Source organism: Microcaecilia unicolor, chromosome 1 (assembly GCF_901765095.1).
Source record: "Microcaecilia unicolor chromosome 1, aMicUni1.1, whole genome shotgun sequence".
NCBI lineage: Eukaryota > Metazoa > Chordata > Amphibia > Gymnophiona > Siphonopidae > Microcaecilia > Microcaecilia unicolor.
In genome coordinates, this window is record NC_044031.1 from 437,642,651 (window position 1) to 437,661,231 (window position 18,581).

General features: G+C 42.0%; 1 protein-coding gene across 1 annotated transcript in view; it reads left to right on the top strand.

Moving 5' to 3' along the window:
• The window catches only part of CDH7 (cadherin 7), a 335,699-nt gene that overhangs the window by 243,961 nt on the left and 73,157 nt on the right, over positions 1–18,581 (top strand). The window contains exon 6 of the mRNA XM_030212588.1: positions 5,077–5,330. Within this exon, the coding sequence (XP_030068448.1) occupies positions 5,077–5,330 (254 nt within the window). The remainder of the gene's footprint in view (positions 1–5,076; positions 5,331–18,581) is intronic.

The window sequence follows — 18,581 nt, forward strand, 5'->3', positions numbered from 1 at the left end:
TGAGTGTGTGCCATTTCCTACACCCCTTCCCGTGCACTCTGCTCCATGGATAAATCCTTCTTATATATACTTTTTTATTTGTACCCTGCACTTTTTCCCACTCATGGCAGGCTCAATGCGGCAGGCAATGGAGGGTTAAGTGACTTGCCCAAAGTCACAAGGAGCTGCCTGGGCTGGGAATCAAACTCAGTTCCTCAGTTCCCCAGGACCAAAGTCCACCACCCTAACCACTAGGCCACTCCTCCACTCTCCACTCTCCTCCCTTCTCCACTACTGCCAACTCCAGACTTCGCGCCTTCTGTCTCGCTGCACCCTACGCCTGGAATAAACTTCCTGAGCCCCTACATCTTGCCCCATCCTTGGCCACCTTTAAATCTAGACTGAAAGCCCACCTCTTTAACATTGCTTTTGACTCGTAACCACTTGTATCCACTCGCCTCCACCTACCCTCCTCTCTTCCTTCCCATTCACATTAATTGATTTGATTTGCTTACTTTATTTATTTTTTGTCTATTAGATTGTAAGCTCTTTGAGCAGGGACTGTCTTTCTTCTATGTTTGTGCAGCGCTGCGTACGCCTTGTAGTGCTATAGAAATGCTAAATAGTAGTAGTAGTAGTAGTAATTTCCGGGGGGAAAAAACAGAAATGGCTAGCGTGGCGGTAACCTAGTGGTAATCTTTATCTCTGGGTTACCGTGGGAGCCCTTACCGCCATCTTAATGGGTGGTGGTAAGGGCTCCCCACCCCATGGCCACGCAGTAAGAGTTATCTCACTGCATGGCCATTTTTTAGGGCTTTTAGCAGATGCAGAAAAAAGGGCACTGGCACACAGAAAAAAATGGCCCCTGCCACTACCACAGGGTCCTTTTTCCATCAGCTTAGTAAAAGGAACCCTAACATTGGGATTTTTTGGTTCTTCTGTAAACTTTACATCAGATTCTCTGTAGGAGATACTGTAGCACCTTGTCTGAAGCTCATTTAATCCAGTTCCGACTGGAAGACATGCTTGATCAATTTTCCTGGCAGGGGTGCTGAAGCCTCTAGATTGAATCAGAGCAGCAACTATATAGCACCCCTTTACTTAAATCAGTAGGTCTGACAGTGGATCCTGCATGACTATTCCTGCATCCTGATAAATGAATAATGTTTTTCATTGAGCTTAGAAATTGGAATTTATTTATTTATTTATTTATTTATTTATTTATGACATTTATATCCCACATTAGTCCGAGTAGAACTCAGGTTCGATATGGCTTCCATAACAATTAGAAAAGCATGAATATGTTCAAAATATATTAACAGAAAGGAAAATACATCATATAATGTTAAACCACTAAAACCTGAGTTAGAAACAGATGTAATTAAATGCGATTTAAGCTAGATAATTTAATTTGAACATTATGAACTTCATTCAACCCATCCATACTTGTTAGTGAATTATTTTCTAAAAAGCTTTGTGTTACCATTTGGAAGGCCTCTCTATTACTTTCCTAACTACTAATATAATTAGATGTTACTATTCATCCTAGTTTATAATTTAATAAGAATGGGGTCCTTTTACTAAGCTGAGGTAAAAAGTGGTCTTAGTATGACTTTGCATGAGTTTTTTTTTTGCGCACTTTTAGTGAGCCATGTAAGCCCCAAAATGGCGTTACCATAAAGCTACCATGTGGCTCTTGCAGTAATTTCATGTTTGGTGCACATCCGATATGCGCAGCCAAAAAATAAATTTTAGTTTCTGCCGCATGTATCGGACGCACGCCAAGTTGCAATTGGCGCTTAAGTCATTACCACCCAGTTACCATGTGAGACTTTACCGCTAGGTCAATGGGTGGTGGTAAGGTCTCCGACCCAAAATGGATGCACGACAATTTTCATTTTGCTGCACGTCCATTTTTGGCACAAATAAAAAAAAAAAATAGGCCTTTTTTACAGGTGCACTAAAAAATGATTCCTCGTGCAACCAAAACCCATGCCTACAGTACCGCAGGTCATTCTTCAGCACACCTCAGTAAAAGGACCCATCAGACCATTTTTACTGCAGCAGTAAAATGACTGAGTTTCTAATTTTTGTATTAATGGCTATGTGCTAAGTTTCCATTAGCATACAGCCATTAAAAGAAAATACCTCGTGAGCACTTATCAATACCTATTTTGTAGGTGGTAAGAGCTCACCCACTAATCTTACACTAACCAGTTAGCACATGGTAATTGATTAGCATAAGATTACCACAGGAACATCCAGGGTTAGATGCACTAAACTTAACGAGACATTAACGAGCAAGTAGTAAACCCTGGCATGCACTAAAGACTTTTTTCCGATGACGGTAGCAGCTAACGAAAACGGAATGCAGATGAGCAAATTATGTAGAAACCCTATTGTAATGAGATGCACTAACCTTTTCCGATTGCCTTAATGCTGGAAAATCTAACCAGAGGTCTGTACCTCTTGTTGGGGCTGCGCGGGATTGAAAAACTGCAACAAAAGTAACAAAAAATATATAGCGCTCCGCTTTTTAAAAAACGCCCATTTTGGCTGTCATTCACCCCCCCCCCCCCCCCCCCCGCAATAATAAAAAAGTATTTTTGGCAGTGCTTCACTCAGCTGAGACCTGGAAGTCCCTAAGCCAATCACAAAGCGTTCAGCCGAGCTAAACACGCTGTGATTGGCTCAGAGACTTCCTGATCTCTCAGCTGAGTGAAGCACTGCCAAAAAAGACGTTTTCATTATTGCGGGGGGGGGGGGGGGGGGGATGATGGCCAAAATGGACATTTTTTTTGGATGGGCGTCCTCAACTGCAGTGTCCTCTGGATTGAGTCGCATCAGAGGGGGTCAGCAGTGCGGCGTCTTCGGCCGGCACAGGGAGGCGTATTTGGCATGCGCAGAGCAGCCAGCATAATGCTTGGCTGCTCTGCGCATGCTCGACCAGCCGATTTGGAACACCCAGTCTCTGCCTCCAAGCATGCCTCTCCAACAAAAATAAAAACATTTCTTTTAGTCCACAGGACACCTGAGTGCATCTCACAGTGATTGTGCACTAGTGATTACCACTGCTTATTAAAAGGGCTCCAGTGTTTCTAAAGTACTTCAAGGTCTTTTTGATTCATAAAGAGAGAGAGAGAAAGATGGATCTATATATCTGTATTTAAATCTCTCACTGCATATAGTCACACTCAGTGGTAGTCTTCCTGCTGATGAATCAGGGACAAGGTGCCTTTTGCCACCTGCAAATTTGCACTGCACTCTATAAGCAGTCATTAGGTAAAAGTTACAATCTAGTAGTGGGAGGAAATTTTAGATATACAGATTTTATGCATCTCCTCTGGGAGCTATTAAGATGCCACAGTTTTGAATTAACATAAACTAAAAATACTTGCAACCATATTTACCATAAGTCCCTTCAAACTGTATCAGTTCCAGTTCATGGCTGAGGTCAATAAGCAGTCTTAATTCCCTAACTACTCTGCTGTGCTGGTTCCAGTTCAAGTAAAAGAAAAGTTGTACATTCAATAAGCAGTCCTCTTTTGATTCTCCTAAGGTACTGCCCCTTTAAAATAAGTTATCTTAAGGATTGTGAGGCACGCCCCAGCACACCCAAATGTTTGAAAAAAGGCAATAGCAATATCCCCTCTTCCTAGGTTCACATTCACAATTCCTAGGCTTCTTAGCCCTTAGACAGAGCTTTCAAAAAGTGCATCTGTCTGGCAATCCCAAGAGAGATAGCAACGTTCTGCAGCAGACAGACAGTGCACAGGTCCCAACACTCCACTTAGCAGTGTCTAGTAGTGCTTCAGTGTTACTATAACAGAACTGTCTTTTTCACCTCTCTACTTTTTCATTAGTGTATCCCTTCCCCTTCTTTTTTTTTTTAATTGTCATTGGCATGTTGCTCCTTAAGAAAAGAAACTCTTTTCTCCATGTCTCTCTCAGTCAACTCTTTAGAAATGGTTAATTGCTTGCTACACAGCGCCAAACCTTGTCCTCACTTATGTACTGCCCAGTATTAAGTGTCAGAATAAATAATACCTCCCTTGCAAGGTTTTGGAAGAGCAGGAATGTGATACTTGTGTAAGTAAGCACAAGTAACTGACTTAACTTGAATCCATCTATCCAGGTATCTTCTCTTCCTCTTAACCTTGCTGGGGACCTGACTGCCAGTCCATGCTCTACACTGTAGTGGTGTCTTGAGTTAGCAGGCAGCCCTGGTGAACTTCCTGGTGTGTCCCTGAAACATCCATTTATTTTGGGGGCGGGGCAGAGACTATATTGTATATGGTTCCAATGAAATGCATTGCTTACATTAGTGCCCTCTGGCTCAGATGCAAAGGCTTTCACTAGCTTCTTCTGGGCATAGGCTCTCCTCTCCCCACTTAGGGGCCCTTTCACTAAGCAGTGGTAAGCTTACCGCACAGCAATCTGGAACGACAGCAAGCCCAACATGGGCGCCGGCGGTAGTTCCACCCCCAGCATGCACCATTTCTGGTGCTAAGGAAATTAGATCCCTATTTTTTACAGCAACAGTTACCTGGAAATAATTGGGCAGTCCAGTTACCGGCGGGCTAGCGTGGGAGCCCTTACCACCACCTCAGTGGGTGGCGGTAAGTGTTCCTCCCCGCATGGCCATGTAGTAAGTACAATCTTACTGCATGACCATTTCTTTCTTTCGGCCTATATGTTTTCTGGGCAGAGCTGCCATGACAGAGGAATCCAAGTATGTGTGCTACAATTCCTTCTCACAATGTATATATATATCTTGAGAGAGAGAGAGAGAGAGAGAGAATCATTGTATTCTTTGCATAGACAAAATGGATTAAACAGAGCTGTTTCATTAATTTTTTAATGTAAAATATTTTAGATTTGTTAACCTCATAGCTATCTATCAATTTAAAGTACCTTAACTGGAAAAATAATGCACTGCAAAGAGTTTCTGTGAATTTATTTTAAATATTGCCACTACCTGGTGTGCCATAAAACTCCTGGGACACTGATAGTAAAGTAATTCATGCTCTGATATTCTCATAAATTAAATCTGTGCTTTTCTCATTTAATCATATTGCGGAATATCTGTCTTTGTAGGAACTTGATTATGAATCTAAGACAAGCTACACCCTCAGGATAGAAGCAGCAAACAAGCATGTTGACCCTCACTTTCTAAGTTTGGGACCCTTCATGGATACAACAACAGTGAAGATTATTGTAGAAGATGTGGATGAATCACCCGTATTTACCCCACAGTTATATTCAATGGTGGTATCTGAAGCAGCAAAGGTTGGCACTAGCATTGGAATAGTACAAGCACATGATCCGGATATTGCTAATAGTCCTGTGAGGTAATGAGAATTCTTTCTTTCGGTTTAATTTCGGCCTTTAAAGTGCCATGCAATGAACTCATCTCTGTAAAACTACAGAGCGGTGTTTTCACTGATTTATATCTGCTCAGGCTTGCACTTCCACTCTGTTATTCTAAATAAAGATCAATTTGACCTTTCTAGGTTTGAATAGACTATTCAAAAATTGTCATTTTAGAAATTAATTTTAATAGTTGGCAAATGGAAATGTCTGATTTTCTAGCCAAAATAAATATCAAGGTTGATGAAATTTCAAAACTCTGCAGGTTATCAAGTAGGGAGAGGATATAGATCATGCCTTTTTTTTAGTTGTAAATCAAGGTGTTGCATTTTGGTACAGTGAGTATTTTTCTGTTCCCAGGGGACTTACAATCTAAGGGGTCCTTTTACTAAGCTGTGATAAAAATATGTCTCGGTGCACCCTTACACAGGTCTTTCCCAAATACTAAGGCCATTTTTACTGTGGTTGTAAATATTGCCATTAGCAGGCAGCCATTCTTAAAAATTACTGAGTGATCACTTACCGCCACCCATTTTGTAGTGTGTGGTCATGTAGATACACTATCTGGTGAGCGCAGGAATGCCTACTCTCTGCCCCTGACACACCCTCTCAAAACATTTATTAAAATTAGTGTGAAATGTGATAATGAGGTATTGGAGCATGATGGCAATTGAGGAACAACCCTGCAATAAGCCAAGAATAACCCCCCTAAATTGCAGAACAGTGTTTCTTCCATTCTAGAAAGCAAATGTGAGACACTTTGGAGGGGGAGGGGAAATTAGGGAAATGCATTTGTTGGTGAGAGGCTAAATCCTCTCCCAGACCTGAAAGAAATGGAGGGGGGGCTATTTTCCTTTTATTCTGGGAAGGAGGAGATGTCACAAGAGAGAAGACCCTATAATGGCAAGAGGCAGTGCTCCCTTGTTTAATCCAGAAGCAAAATCTCTGTCTATGTAAACAGGGATTGGCCAGGCAACTCACTCTGAAAGTTCAGGAAGAAGTCTTGCCCTTTAAAAGCTGGGGGAAGGAAGCACACCAACAGGATCATTAAACTTTAGGAAGTTGGTTCATTACTGTGCCCAGGGACTGACAATACCCCAACCAGGGGAAAGGGGGCTGCATTTCCCAAGAGCCCCTATAACTTCTTACCAGGGATAGTTAGGGGAAAGTAGGTGCAGCCCTACTTACCTGAGACAATTCTGTAGGAACTAAAGAATAAACTGATGAACCTGGATAGCCTCATCATTTTTTTTTAAATTTTGGACAGCTAAAGGAAAGGAGAAAGGGGGCACATTGCTATGTAAGGACTCTTATCCAAGCAGTGAAACCAGATGAATCTGTTTTTTTCTATTGATGTTTTTTTCCTCCATGTAAAATAGTTAGGGGGTGGAGGATAGTAACATTTGATTGCTACTTTTTAATGTCTATGGGGAGGGGCTGCTACAGGCTAGGCTGCAACCGGTGGAAGTCAGTCAGTCTGTTTTTATATACTGGGGAAGGAGAATTATCCTTAATTGTATGAAGGTGAACTTCTTAGAGACTGAAACTACAAAAGACTGTTCTGGATGGTTTGGTTTAGAAGTCACCAATGGAGATTTGAGGCTCATTTGCATAAATCTTCTGATCTACTTTTGTCCGACTCTTTTTTTTTCCGGAAGAAGAAATACAAATGTTATATGTTAGAAGTGGTAAAGAGATAGCTGTGAATCTTTTTCTGTTTATTTCAAGAATAGTGGATTGAGCTTTAATCTAGTGTTCACCTTAAGTTAAACAGGGGCATAAAATAAATTCCACCGAGAAGGGCATAGGCTATTGGGTGTAGATACCTCTGCTTATTATTGCTAGGAGCATTTCCCCGCCATGTAAGATTTTCTGTTGTGGAGCTACTCATCCTAGCAGTTAGCATGCACTAATTTATGAATTACCACAGGATGCCTGGATGTGTATAGCAGTACTCCATTTATTACTGTGTTATTACTTAATATAGCTTAGTAGGAGGACCCCTACATTGCCCAAGATCACAAGGAGAGGCAGTAGGATTTAAAATGGGCATCGCTTGTTCTCACCCCACTGCTCGTAACCATTAATTAACTCTTCCTCTCAGCAGAGGAGATAAGATTGAAATTGGGAACATAGTCACTAACATTTAGATTAGTGTCATACAAAAGCAGAAACAGGCTCAGTGAAGAGATTGATTTGCTCTTAGTTTCTCAATTTGTGACCTGACTTGATAAATAACACATTACAGGACTCGAGGCACTAATGGATTAATGTTGGCATTAATACTGTCCTCCTTTAGCACTGAAAATAACACTGTATTTTTTTGTGAATGCTAGTATTGATGTTTTAGTCCTAAATACAAATACTCAATAAGACAAACCAAAAGAACATGCTACAAAACCAAAATAGGGCCAGACTACAAAGACGCACATAAACTCTACCAAATTGTGAATAAATTAATAGACAACTACACCGGTAACCACAACCAGCACAGACACCCCATCAGCAGACGACCTCACCAAATACTTCAATGAGAAAATTATAAAACTACGATCCATGCTACCACTCAATACCACTGATTATGAAAAATTCATGGATTGCTTGGACCCAACACCCGGTGAATACCCAGCAGACCGAACATGGACTAACTGCGATCTGCTAACCAAAGAAACCATCACTCAAGTAATCAACAAATTCTCCAAAACCCACTCCAAATTGGATATCTGTCCCAGCAACCTAATAAGGCTTGCCCCCCAATGCTTCATAACAGACCTAACATCACACATGAACTACATGTTGCAACATGGACTGTTCCCCAAGGACAAAGGAAATATACTTCTTACACCTATACCCAAAGATTTAAAGAGAAAATTAAACAACACAAGCAACTATCGACCAGTAGCATCAATTCCCCTGATAGTCAAATTAATGGAAAGCATGGTAACCAAACAACTTACCAACTACCTAACCAAATTCAATATATTACATGAATCACAGTCAGGATTTCGATACAACCACAGCACTGAAACAGTTATAACCACTCTCATAACCAAATTTAAACAATTAATTGCAACTGGAAACAATGTGCTTCTACTACAATTTGACATGTCCAGAGCGTTCGACATGGTCAGCCACCAAATACTCTCAAACCTCCTGGACTACTTCGGGATTAGAGGAAACATACTTAGATGGTTCGAAGGTTTCCTAACAGCAAGAACCTATCAAGTGATATCAAACTCAAAAACATCAACACCATGAAAATCTGAATGTGGAGTACCACAAGGATCACCGCTTTTACCAACACTTTTTAACTTAATGATGACACCATTAGCCAAATCGCTATCCAACCAAGGACTCAACCCGTACATCTATGCAGACGATGTCAAGATATATATCCCGTTCAAACACGATCTAACAGAAATCACAAATGAAATTAAACACAGCCTCCAAATAATGAATTCATGGGCGGATGCATTCCAACTAAAGCTAAATGCAGAAAAAACACAATGCCTTATTCTATCCTCACAATATAACACAAACAAACCAAGCACCATAAATACCCCAGATTACACCCTCCCGGTCTCAGATAGTCTGAAAATTCTGGGAGTCATAATCGATTGAAATCTAACACTCGAAGACCATGTGAAAAATACTGCAAAGAAAATGTTCCACTCAATGTGGAAACTTAAAAGGATCAAACCTTTCTTCCCAAGGGAAATATTCTGTAGCCTGGTACAATCGATGGTGCTAAGTCATCTAGATTATTGCAATGCCATCTATGCCGGATGCAAAGAACAAGTCATTAAGAAACTTCAGACAGCTCAAAACACAGCAGCCAGACTCATATTTGGGAAAGCGAAATATCAAAGTGCCAAACCCCTAAGAGAGAGGCTACACTGGCTCCCTTTAAAAGAACGAATTGCGTTCAAAGTTTGCACCCTGGTCCACAAAATCGTTCACAGGGAAGCTCCGACCTATATGTCAGACCTCGTAGATTTGCCTACTAGGAATGCAAAAAGATCATCACAAACATTCCTCCATCTCCATTACCCCAGTTGCAAAGGACTGAAATATAAATCCACATACCCATCCAGCTTCTCCTATGTATGCAAGCAACTATGGAACGCATTACCGAAGGCCATAAAATCAATACATGACCTAACAATCTTCCGTAGACTACTGAAAACAAAATAAATAGACTTTACACAAACTAGACAAAACCAAACTCTTGTCACTTGACTGTTTAACCTCACTGCTATTAAAGAAAGCTACACAATACGCACTACCAATCTATTTCCTAAATTGAAGATGACATCTCTATAGTCGACGACCTAACTTATGCTACAACTCATTTTATCACTTAGAAACTCTATGCAATGCCATAATGCATTCCTCTGTACCATGTATGTATAGAACTAAATGTATTACCATTTGAAATTCTGTACCTGGAAATGGCAGTCACCATCATGGCATAATTTAAGCTACATTGAGCCTGCAAATAGGTGGGAAAATGTGAGATACAAATGCTACAAATAAATAAATTAAATAAATAAATAAATAAATAAATAAATAAATAAATAAATTCTATTTCCATTTATGAATAAAAGTTCATAATATTCCAGTACAATTTAAATGGATTGTAGAGAGAGAGGGCAAACCTTGCTATTAAATGACTAAAGGCAATTAAGCAAATATTATAAATGACTTTTTAAAAATAATAAATTAGTGAGATGTATTAGTGTATAAATGGTGACGGAACCCACGAGGGAGGGAGCAATGCTGGATCTGGTGCTCACAAATGGGGATAGTGTGTCAAATGTCCTAGTGGGTGTCCACCTTGGAAGCAGTGACCATCAAACAGTTTGGTTTGATATGACAGCTGAAGTGGAGGGCAGCCACTCAAAACTCAAAGTCCTGGATTTCAAGCATGCTGACTTTAGTAAAATGGGGGAACATCTGAGGAAGGAGCTGATGGGCTGGGAAGACATATGAGAAGTGGAAGGACAATGGTCCAGTCTGAAAGAAGCTATAAATATGGCCACAGACCTTTATGTAAGGAGAGTAAATAAAAGCAAGAGAAAAAGGAAACCGATATGGTTCTCCAAGCAAGTGGCTGAGGAAATAAAGGCTAAAGAATTGGCATTCCTGAAATACAGAAAAACTCAAGAAAAAGAACACGGAGAGGAATTCTGTATGAAACTGAAAGAAGGCAAGAGAGAGATACATCTGGTGAAAGAGCAAGTGGAAGAACAAATGGCTAGAAATGTAAGGAGGGGTGACAAAAATTTCTTCAGGTATATTAGTGAAACGAGGAAGACTAAAAAGGGAATTGTGAGACTGAAAGATGCTGTGAACTGCTATGTAGATAATGATGAAGAAAAGCTAATTTGCTAAACAGATACTTTTGTTCTGTTTTCACAGAAGAAAATCCTGGAGAAGGACCACGATTGACTGGCAAAAGTACATATGAGAATGGAGTGGATATAGCACCATTCATGGAAGAGAGTGTGTATGAACAACTTGAAAATCTAAAGGTGGACAAAGCCATGGGACCGGACGGGATACACCCCAGGATATTGAGGGAGCTCAGAGCGGTTCTGGCAGGTCCTCTTAAAGATTTGTTTAATAAATCCTTGGAGACGGGAGAGGTTCCGTGGGATTGGAGAAGAGCGGATGTGGTCCCTCTTCACAAAAGTGGTGATAGGGAAGAAGCTGGGAACTGCAGGCTGGTAAGCCTCACTTCGGTTATTGGAAAAGTAATGGAAGCGATGCTGAAGGAAAGGATAGTGAATTTCCTGGACGCCAATAAGTTGCAAGATCCGAGACAACATGGTTTTACCAAAGGTAAATCATGCCAAACTAATCTCATTGAATTCTTTGACTGGGTGACCGGAGAATTGAATCATGGATGTGCTATAGACGTAATCTACTTAGATTTCAGCAAAGCTTTTGACACGGTTCCCCACAGGAGGCTCTTGAATAAACTTGACAGGCTGTAGATAGGACCCGATGTGGTGAACTGGATTAGGAACTGGTTGACCGGCAGACACCAGAGGGTGGTGGTTAATGGAATTCGCTCGGATGAGGGAAAAGGTGAGTAGTGGAGTGCCACAGGGGTCAGTGCTGGGGCCGATTCTGTTCAATATATTTCTGAGTGACATTGCCGAAGGGTTAGAACGTAAAGTTTGCGGATGATACCAAGATTTGTAACAGAGTGGACACCCAGGAGGGAGTGGAAAACATGAAAAAGGATCTGCAGAAGCTTGAAGAATGGTCTAAGATTTGACAATTAAAATTCAATGCAAATAAATGCAAACTGAGGCACTTAGGGAGTAGAAATCCACGTGAGACGTATGTGTTAGATGGTGAGAGTCTGATATGTACAGACAGGGAGAGGGATCTTGGGGTGATAGTATTTGAGGATCTGAAGGTGATGAAACAGTGTGACAAGGCGGTGGCCATAGCCAGAAGGTTGCTAGGCTGTATAGACAGAGGTGTGACCAGCAGAAGAAAGGAGGTGTTGATGCCCCTGTACAGGTCATTGGTGAGGCCCCACCTGGAGTATTGTGTTCAGTTTTGGAGGCCATATCTTGCTAAGGATGTAAGAAGAATTGAAGCGGTGCAAAGAAAAGCTACAAAAATGGTATGGGATTTGCACTACAAGATGTATGAGGAGAGACTTGCTGACCTGAACATGTATATCCTGGAGGAAAGGAGAAAAAGGGGTGATATGATACAGACGTTCAAATATTGGAAATGTATTAATCTGCAAATGAACCTTTTCCGGAGATGGGAAGGTGGTAGAACTAGAGGACATGAAATGAGATTGAAGAGGGGCAGACACAAGAAAAATGTCAGGAAGTATGCTTTCACGGAGAGAGTGGTGAATACTTGGAATGCCCTCCCGCGGGAGATGGTGGAGATGAAAACGGTAACGGAATTCAAAAATGTGTGGGATAAACATAAAATAATCCTGTTCAGAAGGAATGGATCCTCAGAAGCTTAGCGGAGATTGGGTGGCAGCACCGGTGGTGGGAGGCGGGGCTAGTGGTCGGGAGGTGGGGCTAGTACTAGGCAGACTTCTACGGTCTGTGCCCTGAAAATGGCAGATACAAATCAAGGTCAGGTATACATATAAAGTAGTGCATATGAGTTTATCTTGTTGGGCAGACTGGATGGACCGTACAGGTCTTTTTCTGCCGTTACCTACTATGTTATTATTGTTAGTATGTTATATTACATTACTATATGATTTATAATCCACATGTGCCAAAAGTTCAAAGCGGAGTACATAAAGATGCTGGGGCATACTCCAGGAATTACAATGACTCAAAATAAAATCAGATTATCAGATTAAGCTGTAACAATTTTTCAGAATAAATGGCGCCCATTGCCTTAAAGCAGTAGGCTAGTAACCTTGACTGAGTTGCATCCAAGACAAAGTGTGTGTGTGTGGGGAGGGGGTGAATAGGGCACAGGAGAGATTGATATTGTGATAGGATGGGGTAAGGATGGATAGGGATAAATTAGGGATGGGTAAGGAGAGTTGTTGGCAGGCAGAGGTGAGGTGTGACAGAGCTGAAGAGAGTCGGATTGGTGAGGGATGGAAGGGTAGGGGGCTAGGGCAGGGTAGGGTGAGGAGGTGTTGGCAGGCTTCACGTTGTTTGCTATTGGGAGTAGGTGGGGAAGGGTGTGTGGGAGTGGGATTGTGTCCAGTTGTTCAGTTTTTGTTTTTTTGGTGCTTTGGTACCTGTGTGATCTGTAGTGTGGACCTGGGGGTTAGCGTTGGGCTGTGGAGGTTCTGAAGTGTTGGAGTGTCGAGCTATAGTGGTGTTGTGCACTTAAGTGCTGCATTGAAGTCCATTGTGCTGTTGTTTGGCAGGTTGAGCACCACTGCATGCACTTGGTGTCAGTGGGAGGTGCTACAGTTGGCAGTGGCGGTGAGCTATAGCGGCAGTGCACTCTGGCAGTTCTCATATTGTGCCTGAGCGCTGATGGGTGCTGTTGAGGTCCTTTGGTGTATATACTGGGCTGTCTTAGGGGATGATGGTCCTAATCAGCAGAGAGGGCCTGATCTGCTCTGTGGAGTTCAGCACAGAGGGGACATGGACAGCATTTGTGCTGGGATGTGTGTGTGTGTATTGGGGGGGGTGTCATAGTGCCAACCTGAGTGCAAGGTGGACAGCAAGGGCCTCAGGTAGGTTCAGCTGCTCGAGCAGGTCAGGCCTCATCAGCATCCTGGGGGCCTCAAGTTGTAAGAGGCCGGGCTCAGTGCCAATCTGGGGCTGCTGTTGGGGGAAGTCTGTGTGTGGGGTGGAGTGGTGGGAGGGCAGGGTGGGTCATTACAGAGGGTGGTCAGGATGGAGGGTTAGCAAAGTGGGAGGGGCTGAGGGTGAGGCAATGAGTTTGATAGGATTCTCATGGAGTGAGGCAGGAGGAGTTGTCCTCAGGCGGATTGTCAACAGTAGCCTTCAGAGCACCAGCAGCAGGGCCGCTGAGAGATACAGCCGGGCTCGGAACAGGACTGGACCACCATGCACGCCGCCGCCTGCCCCACCCTGCACCTTTTTGTCTCTGCATCATGTTGCGCTGCTCCTTTGCTCTGTACTTTCCTGCTCCAGTGCTCCTATGTGCCGGGAGTCAGGACCCGGATGATTGCATTAACGTAATATCATGTTAATGTAATCATTTGGGTCCAGGGTAGCATGTAAGAGCAGGAGAGGACAGACTCAGAAGCAGGCGGTAAGAAGCTTGCCGGCTGTGGGCCAGAGCCCCCCCCCCCCCCCCTTTGCAGGCTGAGTCTGTGAGTCTGGGGAATTTTGCGCCCCTTGTCCCTCCCCCCTCTCAGTGGCCCTGACCAGCAGCACCTTCAGCTATGGCCCCTGGCCTGGCTGGTGGACAGAGTGGTATTTCTGATGAATTGACTTTGGGCACTGAAGACTTATTGGGAGAAGTGGGGTTGCCAGGTGCTGGGGTTCAGTGTGGTGAGTGGGGTGGGGGAGGCTGCAGAGGGGGTGCTCGCTTCGACGGCATTTATGGCATAAGAAGCCTTTTAAAAATCAGAGTGCATAATTTAATTAAATTGTACTCTTGCCTGAATCGGAAGCCAATGAAGTTCTATATAATAATAATAAGTTGATTTGCATTTGTATGCATTATATATCATATAAACAGTGGCATTCTGAACTTCTTGTAGCTTACTAAAAAATAATTTTCAGCACCCTGTATATACTACATTACAGTAGTAAAATTGTGCTAAAAGCACCGACCGGGCCATCCATCAGAACACATTTTATCTTCTTTTGTTTGTGTGTGTGTATATATGAGTGTGTAGTGTGTATTCAGTTAAGAGAATTGGTTCTGCTCTTGGTTCAAAATATTGTCTCTGAATGTGCTTTAAAAGCTAGTCAAATGGTGCTCTGCCAGTAGTGTAAATAACTAGGACACCTGAGGCCTGGAAAGGGACTTCATCTTAGATATTGACCTTTTGTGACTTTTAAAAAGGTGACAGGTTTTAGTCTCTGGGGAAAATAGGGCTGTTGCACATTTTTTAAAGCAAGCTTGATGTCTTACTGCACAGCAGCCCTGGCAGCCAGAAAGAAAACAGGTGATGAAACATAAAAGGTAAAACGGAATTTTGCAACACTCAAGAAGAAATTATCTAGTATTGTACAGAACATACATGGAAAGGGTGATTATATTACAATGCACCAAGACTGTGAAGGCACATGTATTTTGCATGCCTATTCAGTGGTTCTTTTACAAAGGTATGGGAAAAATGTCCTTAGCGTGCCTTTACGCGGGTCTTTCCTGCAGCTGAAATTTCTGGCATTAATGGCCATGTGTGTAGCCATAAAAAAAAAGATTAGCGTGTGAGCCCTGACCACCATCTATTTTGTAGGTCATAATGACTCATGGGAAACTGATTAGCATAGAAATGCTCACTCTCCACCCCACCCCCCCAGACACCCCCCCCCCCCCCCCCCCCATGAAAACAAAAATTAGCACACGGAAGGAGATTCTATATATGTTGCCTAAAAAGTTGGCGCTGAAATCAGTGCCTACTAAGCGTATTCTACATTTGGCACCTAGATTTTGGCGCCAATTATAGAATATGCTTAGTTTATATCTCAGTGTCTAAACTATGTGCATTCATTTAGACCAACAAAAACATGGTGTAAATCTCATCATGTAGATTTACACGTACTGGGCTATGTTCTATAGCTATGCACATAAATTTTAGAAAGCCCACAAAACACCCATTTCTGCACCCATAACGATGCCCCTTTTGCCTGCACGCATTAGAAGTTTGGTGCACTTTATTAGCAAGTTGTGCGCCTACATTTTAATTAGTGCCAATTAGTGCTCATTATTGCTTGTTAAGTGCTATGTGCACTCATTACCTTGTTAAGCCAATTAAGTTGCATGCATTGCTATAGAATCTGCGCCAATTTCAGCACGGATTTCTAGGCATGCAATATAGAATCCAGGGGGATGGTGTGCACCTGCAGAGTGCAAAATTACTGTGGGATACCTCAACATGTCCGGCGGTAAGCCCTTTCATGCTGTGTTAAGAGTGTGCTAGTTCTTACTACACCTTAGTAAAAGGAGCCCTTAGAAAGGCAACATGTGCCTTTAGAAAACGTATTCACTGAAAGCCTCCACAGAAAGGTGAGCCTGCTCCAAAGGCAAGGGTAACCTTTCTGCATGAATGCGCTGTTTTTTTTTGTGTGTGCATTTTATAACATTCAAGTATTTAGACATACTAAATGCTGACCTTGTACAGGCTTCCCCCATTTTCTAACTACTTTGTACATGCATATACAGGGCAATTTTATAAGTGCCTTTCTGAGAATGCTAAATGCTGCTCTACATGTTCATTACTTATAAAGGGGCCCTTTTACTAAGCTGTGTTATGCATTAAAACATGCCTAATGCAGCAAAATAGTTGAGTACCACGGGATGTGGTACAACATCAGAAGGTAATTTGAGAATAAGCACACACTAGCCAAGGGCTAAATATATTTTTGGATTATTTTAGGGTCAGTGTCAGAAAGTGGCCATTTCTATGCTAACCAGTTAGTGCACCTACATTAATGCACACTAACTGGTTAGCACACAGATATGCAGGAGCCCTTTCCATATACAAAATAGCTGTCAGTAAAGTATTCCCATGGTGATTTTTAAAACTTTGCTCAGCGCTAATGGCAACATTAGCATATGACCATTAATGCATAAAATAGAAAATTGGGATTTTCATAGCCTCAGAAACTTTGGCCTCAACACAAAGGAAAAACTCACATAAGAGCATGCAAAGGCCTATTTTTACTGCAACTTAGTAAAATGACCCTAAAATGACCTCATGTATGTATTGATGAACCATGCAATAAACTCTCTGCTTGGAATTAACACTCAGTAAAACCTGTTTGGCTATCCATGATATAGTAATCCCTATGGGTTTTTGTAAAGGATAGATTTACACTTCTTCTCTTTGTTGCCCTCTTACTGGGAAACAGAAAATGGTCTGCAAATTTATTCCTCCTTAGTATTCTCTTGAATAAACAAGAAATAGCAGCCATGCATTATCCCAGCCCACTAACATTTTCTTTTCTTCCTCTTGTATAGTGCCAGTAAACACAGAAAGTCAGATGAGACCAGTTCCCCCATTTCATCCTGTCTATGAAAACCTACTTTGCTTAAACATTCTTTCATGGACATACTGACATATTCCCCCTGATATTCTAAGGATTTAACCGACCAGTCGGCACCTGGCCCATTAATGCCACATAGCTGGCTATTTGCCGATATTCAGTGGGGCATGGCTGGCCTTGTCCCACTGAATATTGCCGATTAGTGACTAACAGCTGGTTATATTGGGTGATATAATCGGCTATCCACCAATTTTCAGTGCATCGCCATTTAACTTTAATGACCATATTTGGCTGTGTGCAAGGCAGTCCTATTTTTGGCAGGTTTGACTTTGACCAGCCTGCGCTGAATATTGGCTTGGCTAGTCAAAGTCAAACCAGCCAAAAATAAACTGGATATTTAATGTTGGTCACCAGAAATGGCCCGGCACTATCCTGTTTTAGCATCGACCATTGGAGTTAGCCCGGCTAACTCCCGTGGTCTGAATATTGGCCTCATAGAAAATAATCTATTATTTCAACATATTTTAATTTAAGAATTTATATTCGACCTGTTGGGCCAAAAGACATACAAAACAGATCATACAGTAAGCTTATAGAAATTGTCCAGGTAGAAAAAGGAGCATCCAAGTCATGGCATTCAAAATTGCAGTATTTAACACACAAAATGTTTGAAAATCTCAAATGAGTGAGTCTCCCTCTGTGCAAGGAACTTAAAAATGCAATTCCTGTTATTCTTTAACTTATCAAAGGACCTCAAATCTCCTACTGGGGAAACTACTGTAAACAATAGTCTGCAAGTACAAATCTTAACCCCATTTTTGTAAGGAGTCAATTACTATCACAAGTCCTAGTGGAAGAAGAACAGGAGAAAAACAGACCAGACGTAAAAAAACTCACCTTTACGTGAGAAAACCGAATTTAAAAAACTCACTGTCTTCTACACCACTAAAACTATACAGCACAGTGAGACCACCCACATGAACTAAATCGCAAATTTTTAATAATGAACCCAGACCTGACCCTTGTAGCTGTAAATCAAAAAATCAGACCAAGGCACCTCCCCCTAAATTCAAGAGCATTTTCAAAATCCTTCAGTTGTTCAACATCCATAAAAGACATGCAAAACACTTTTACTTATCCTAAGCGTTCAGCTCCTGACAGGATAACTTGACACTCCAACTGTGGAAAAATCACTCGCCGTCCATAGGTTTGTGCTGGAGGGGCCATTCCCAGTGCCCTTGGCAAAAAAACAATCCTTATGGTCTAAAAAAGTCTCAGTTTATTCTTGAATCAAAGATGGCGATTTGGACATTTGGATAGTTTAGTCCAGTGTGGGACAAGTTTTTTGGAGCATCTTACCCTTGTGTGTGGTGACTGATCTCTTGACATTGGGCCCTCTCCACCCTATTTCTGTTGTGTTCGATTGCTGTGGAGAGTGTGAACCCCGCTTTGTCTCTCTGCCATGAGATTGGGTCACTTCTCATCTTTCCACAAAGCATGGTCACTGCTAGACGACTATGTATCTTGTGAAAAGGAATTAATTCTCTAAAGTATATTGCATATACTGTTCTGTTTTACTCA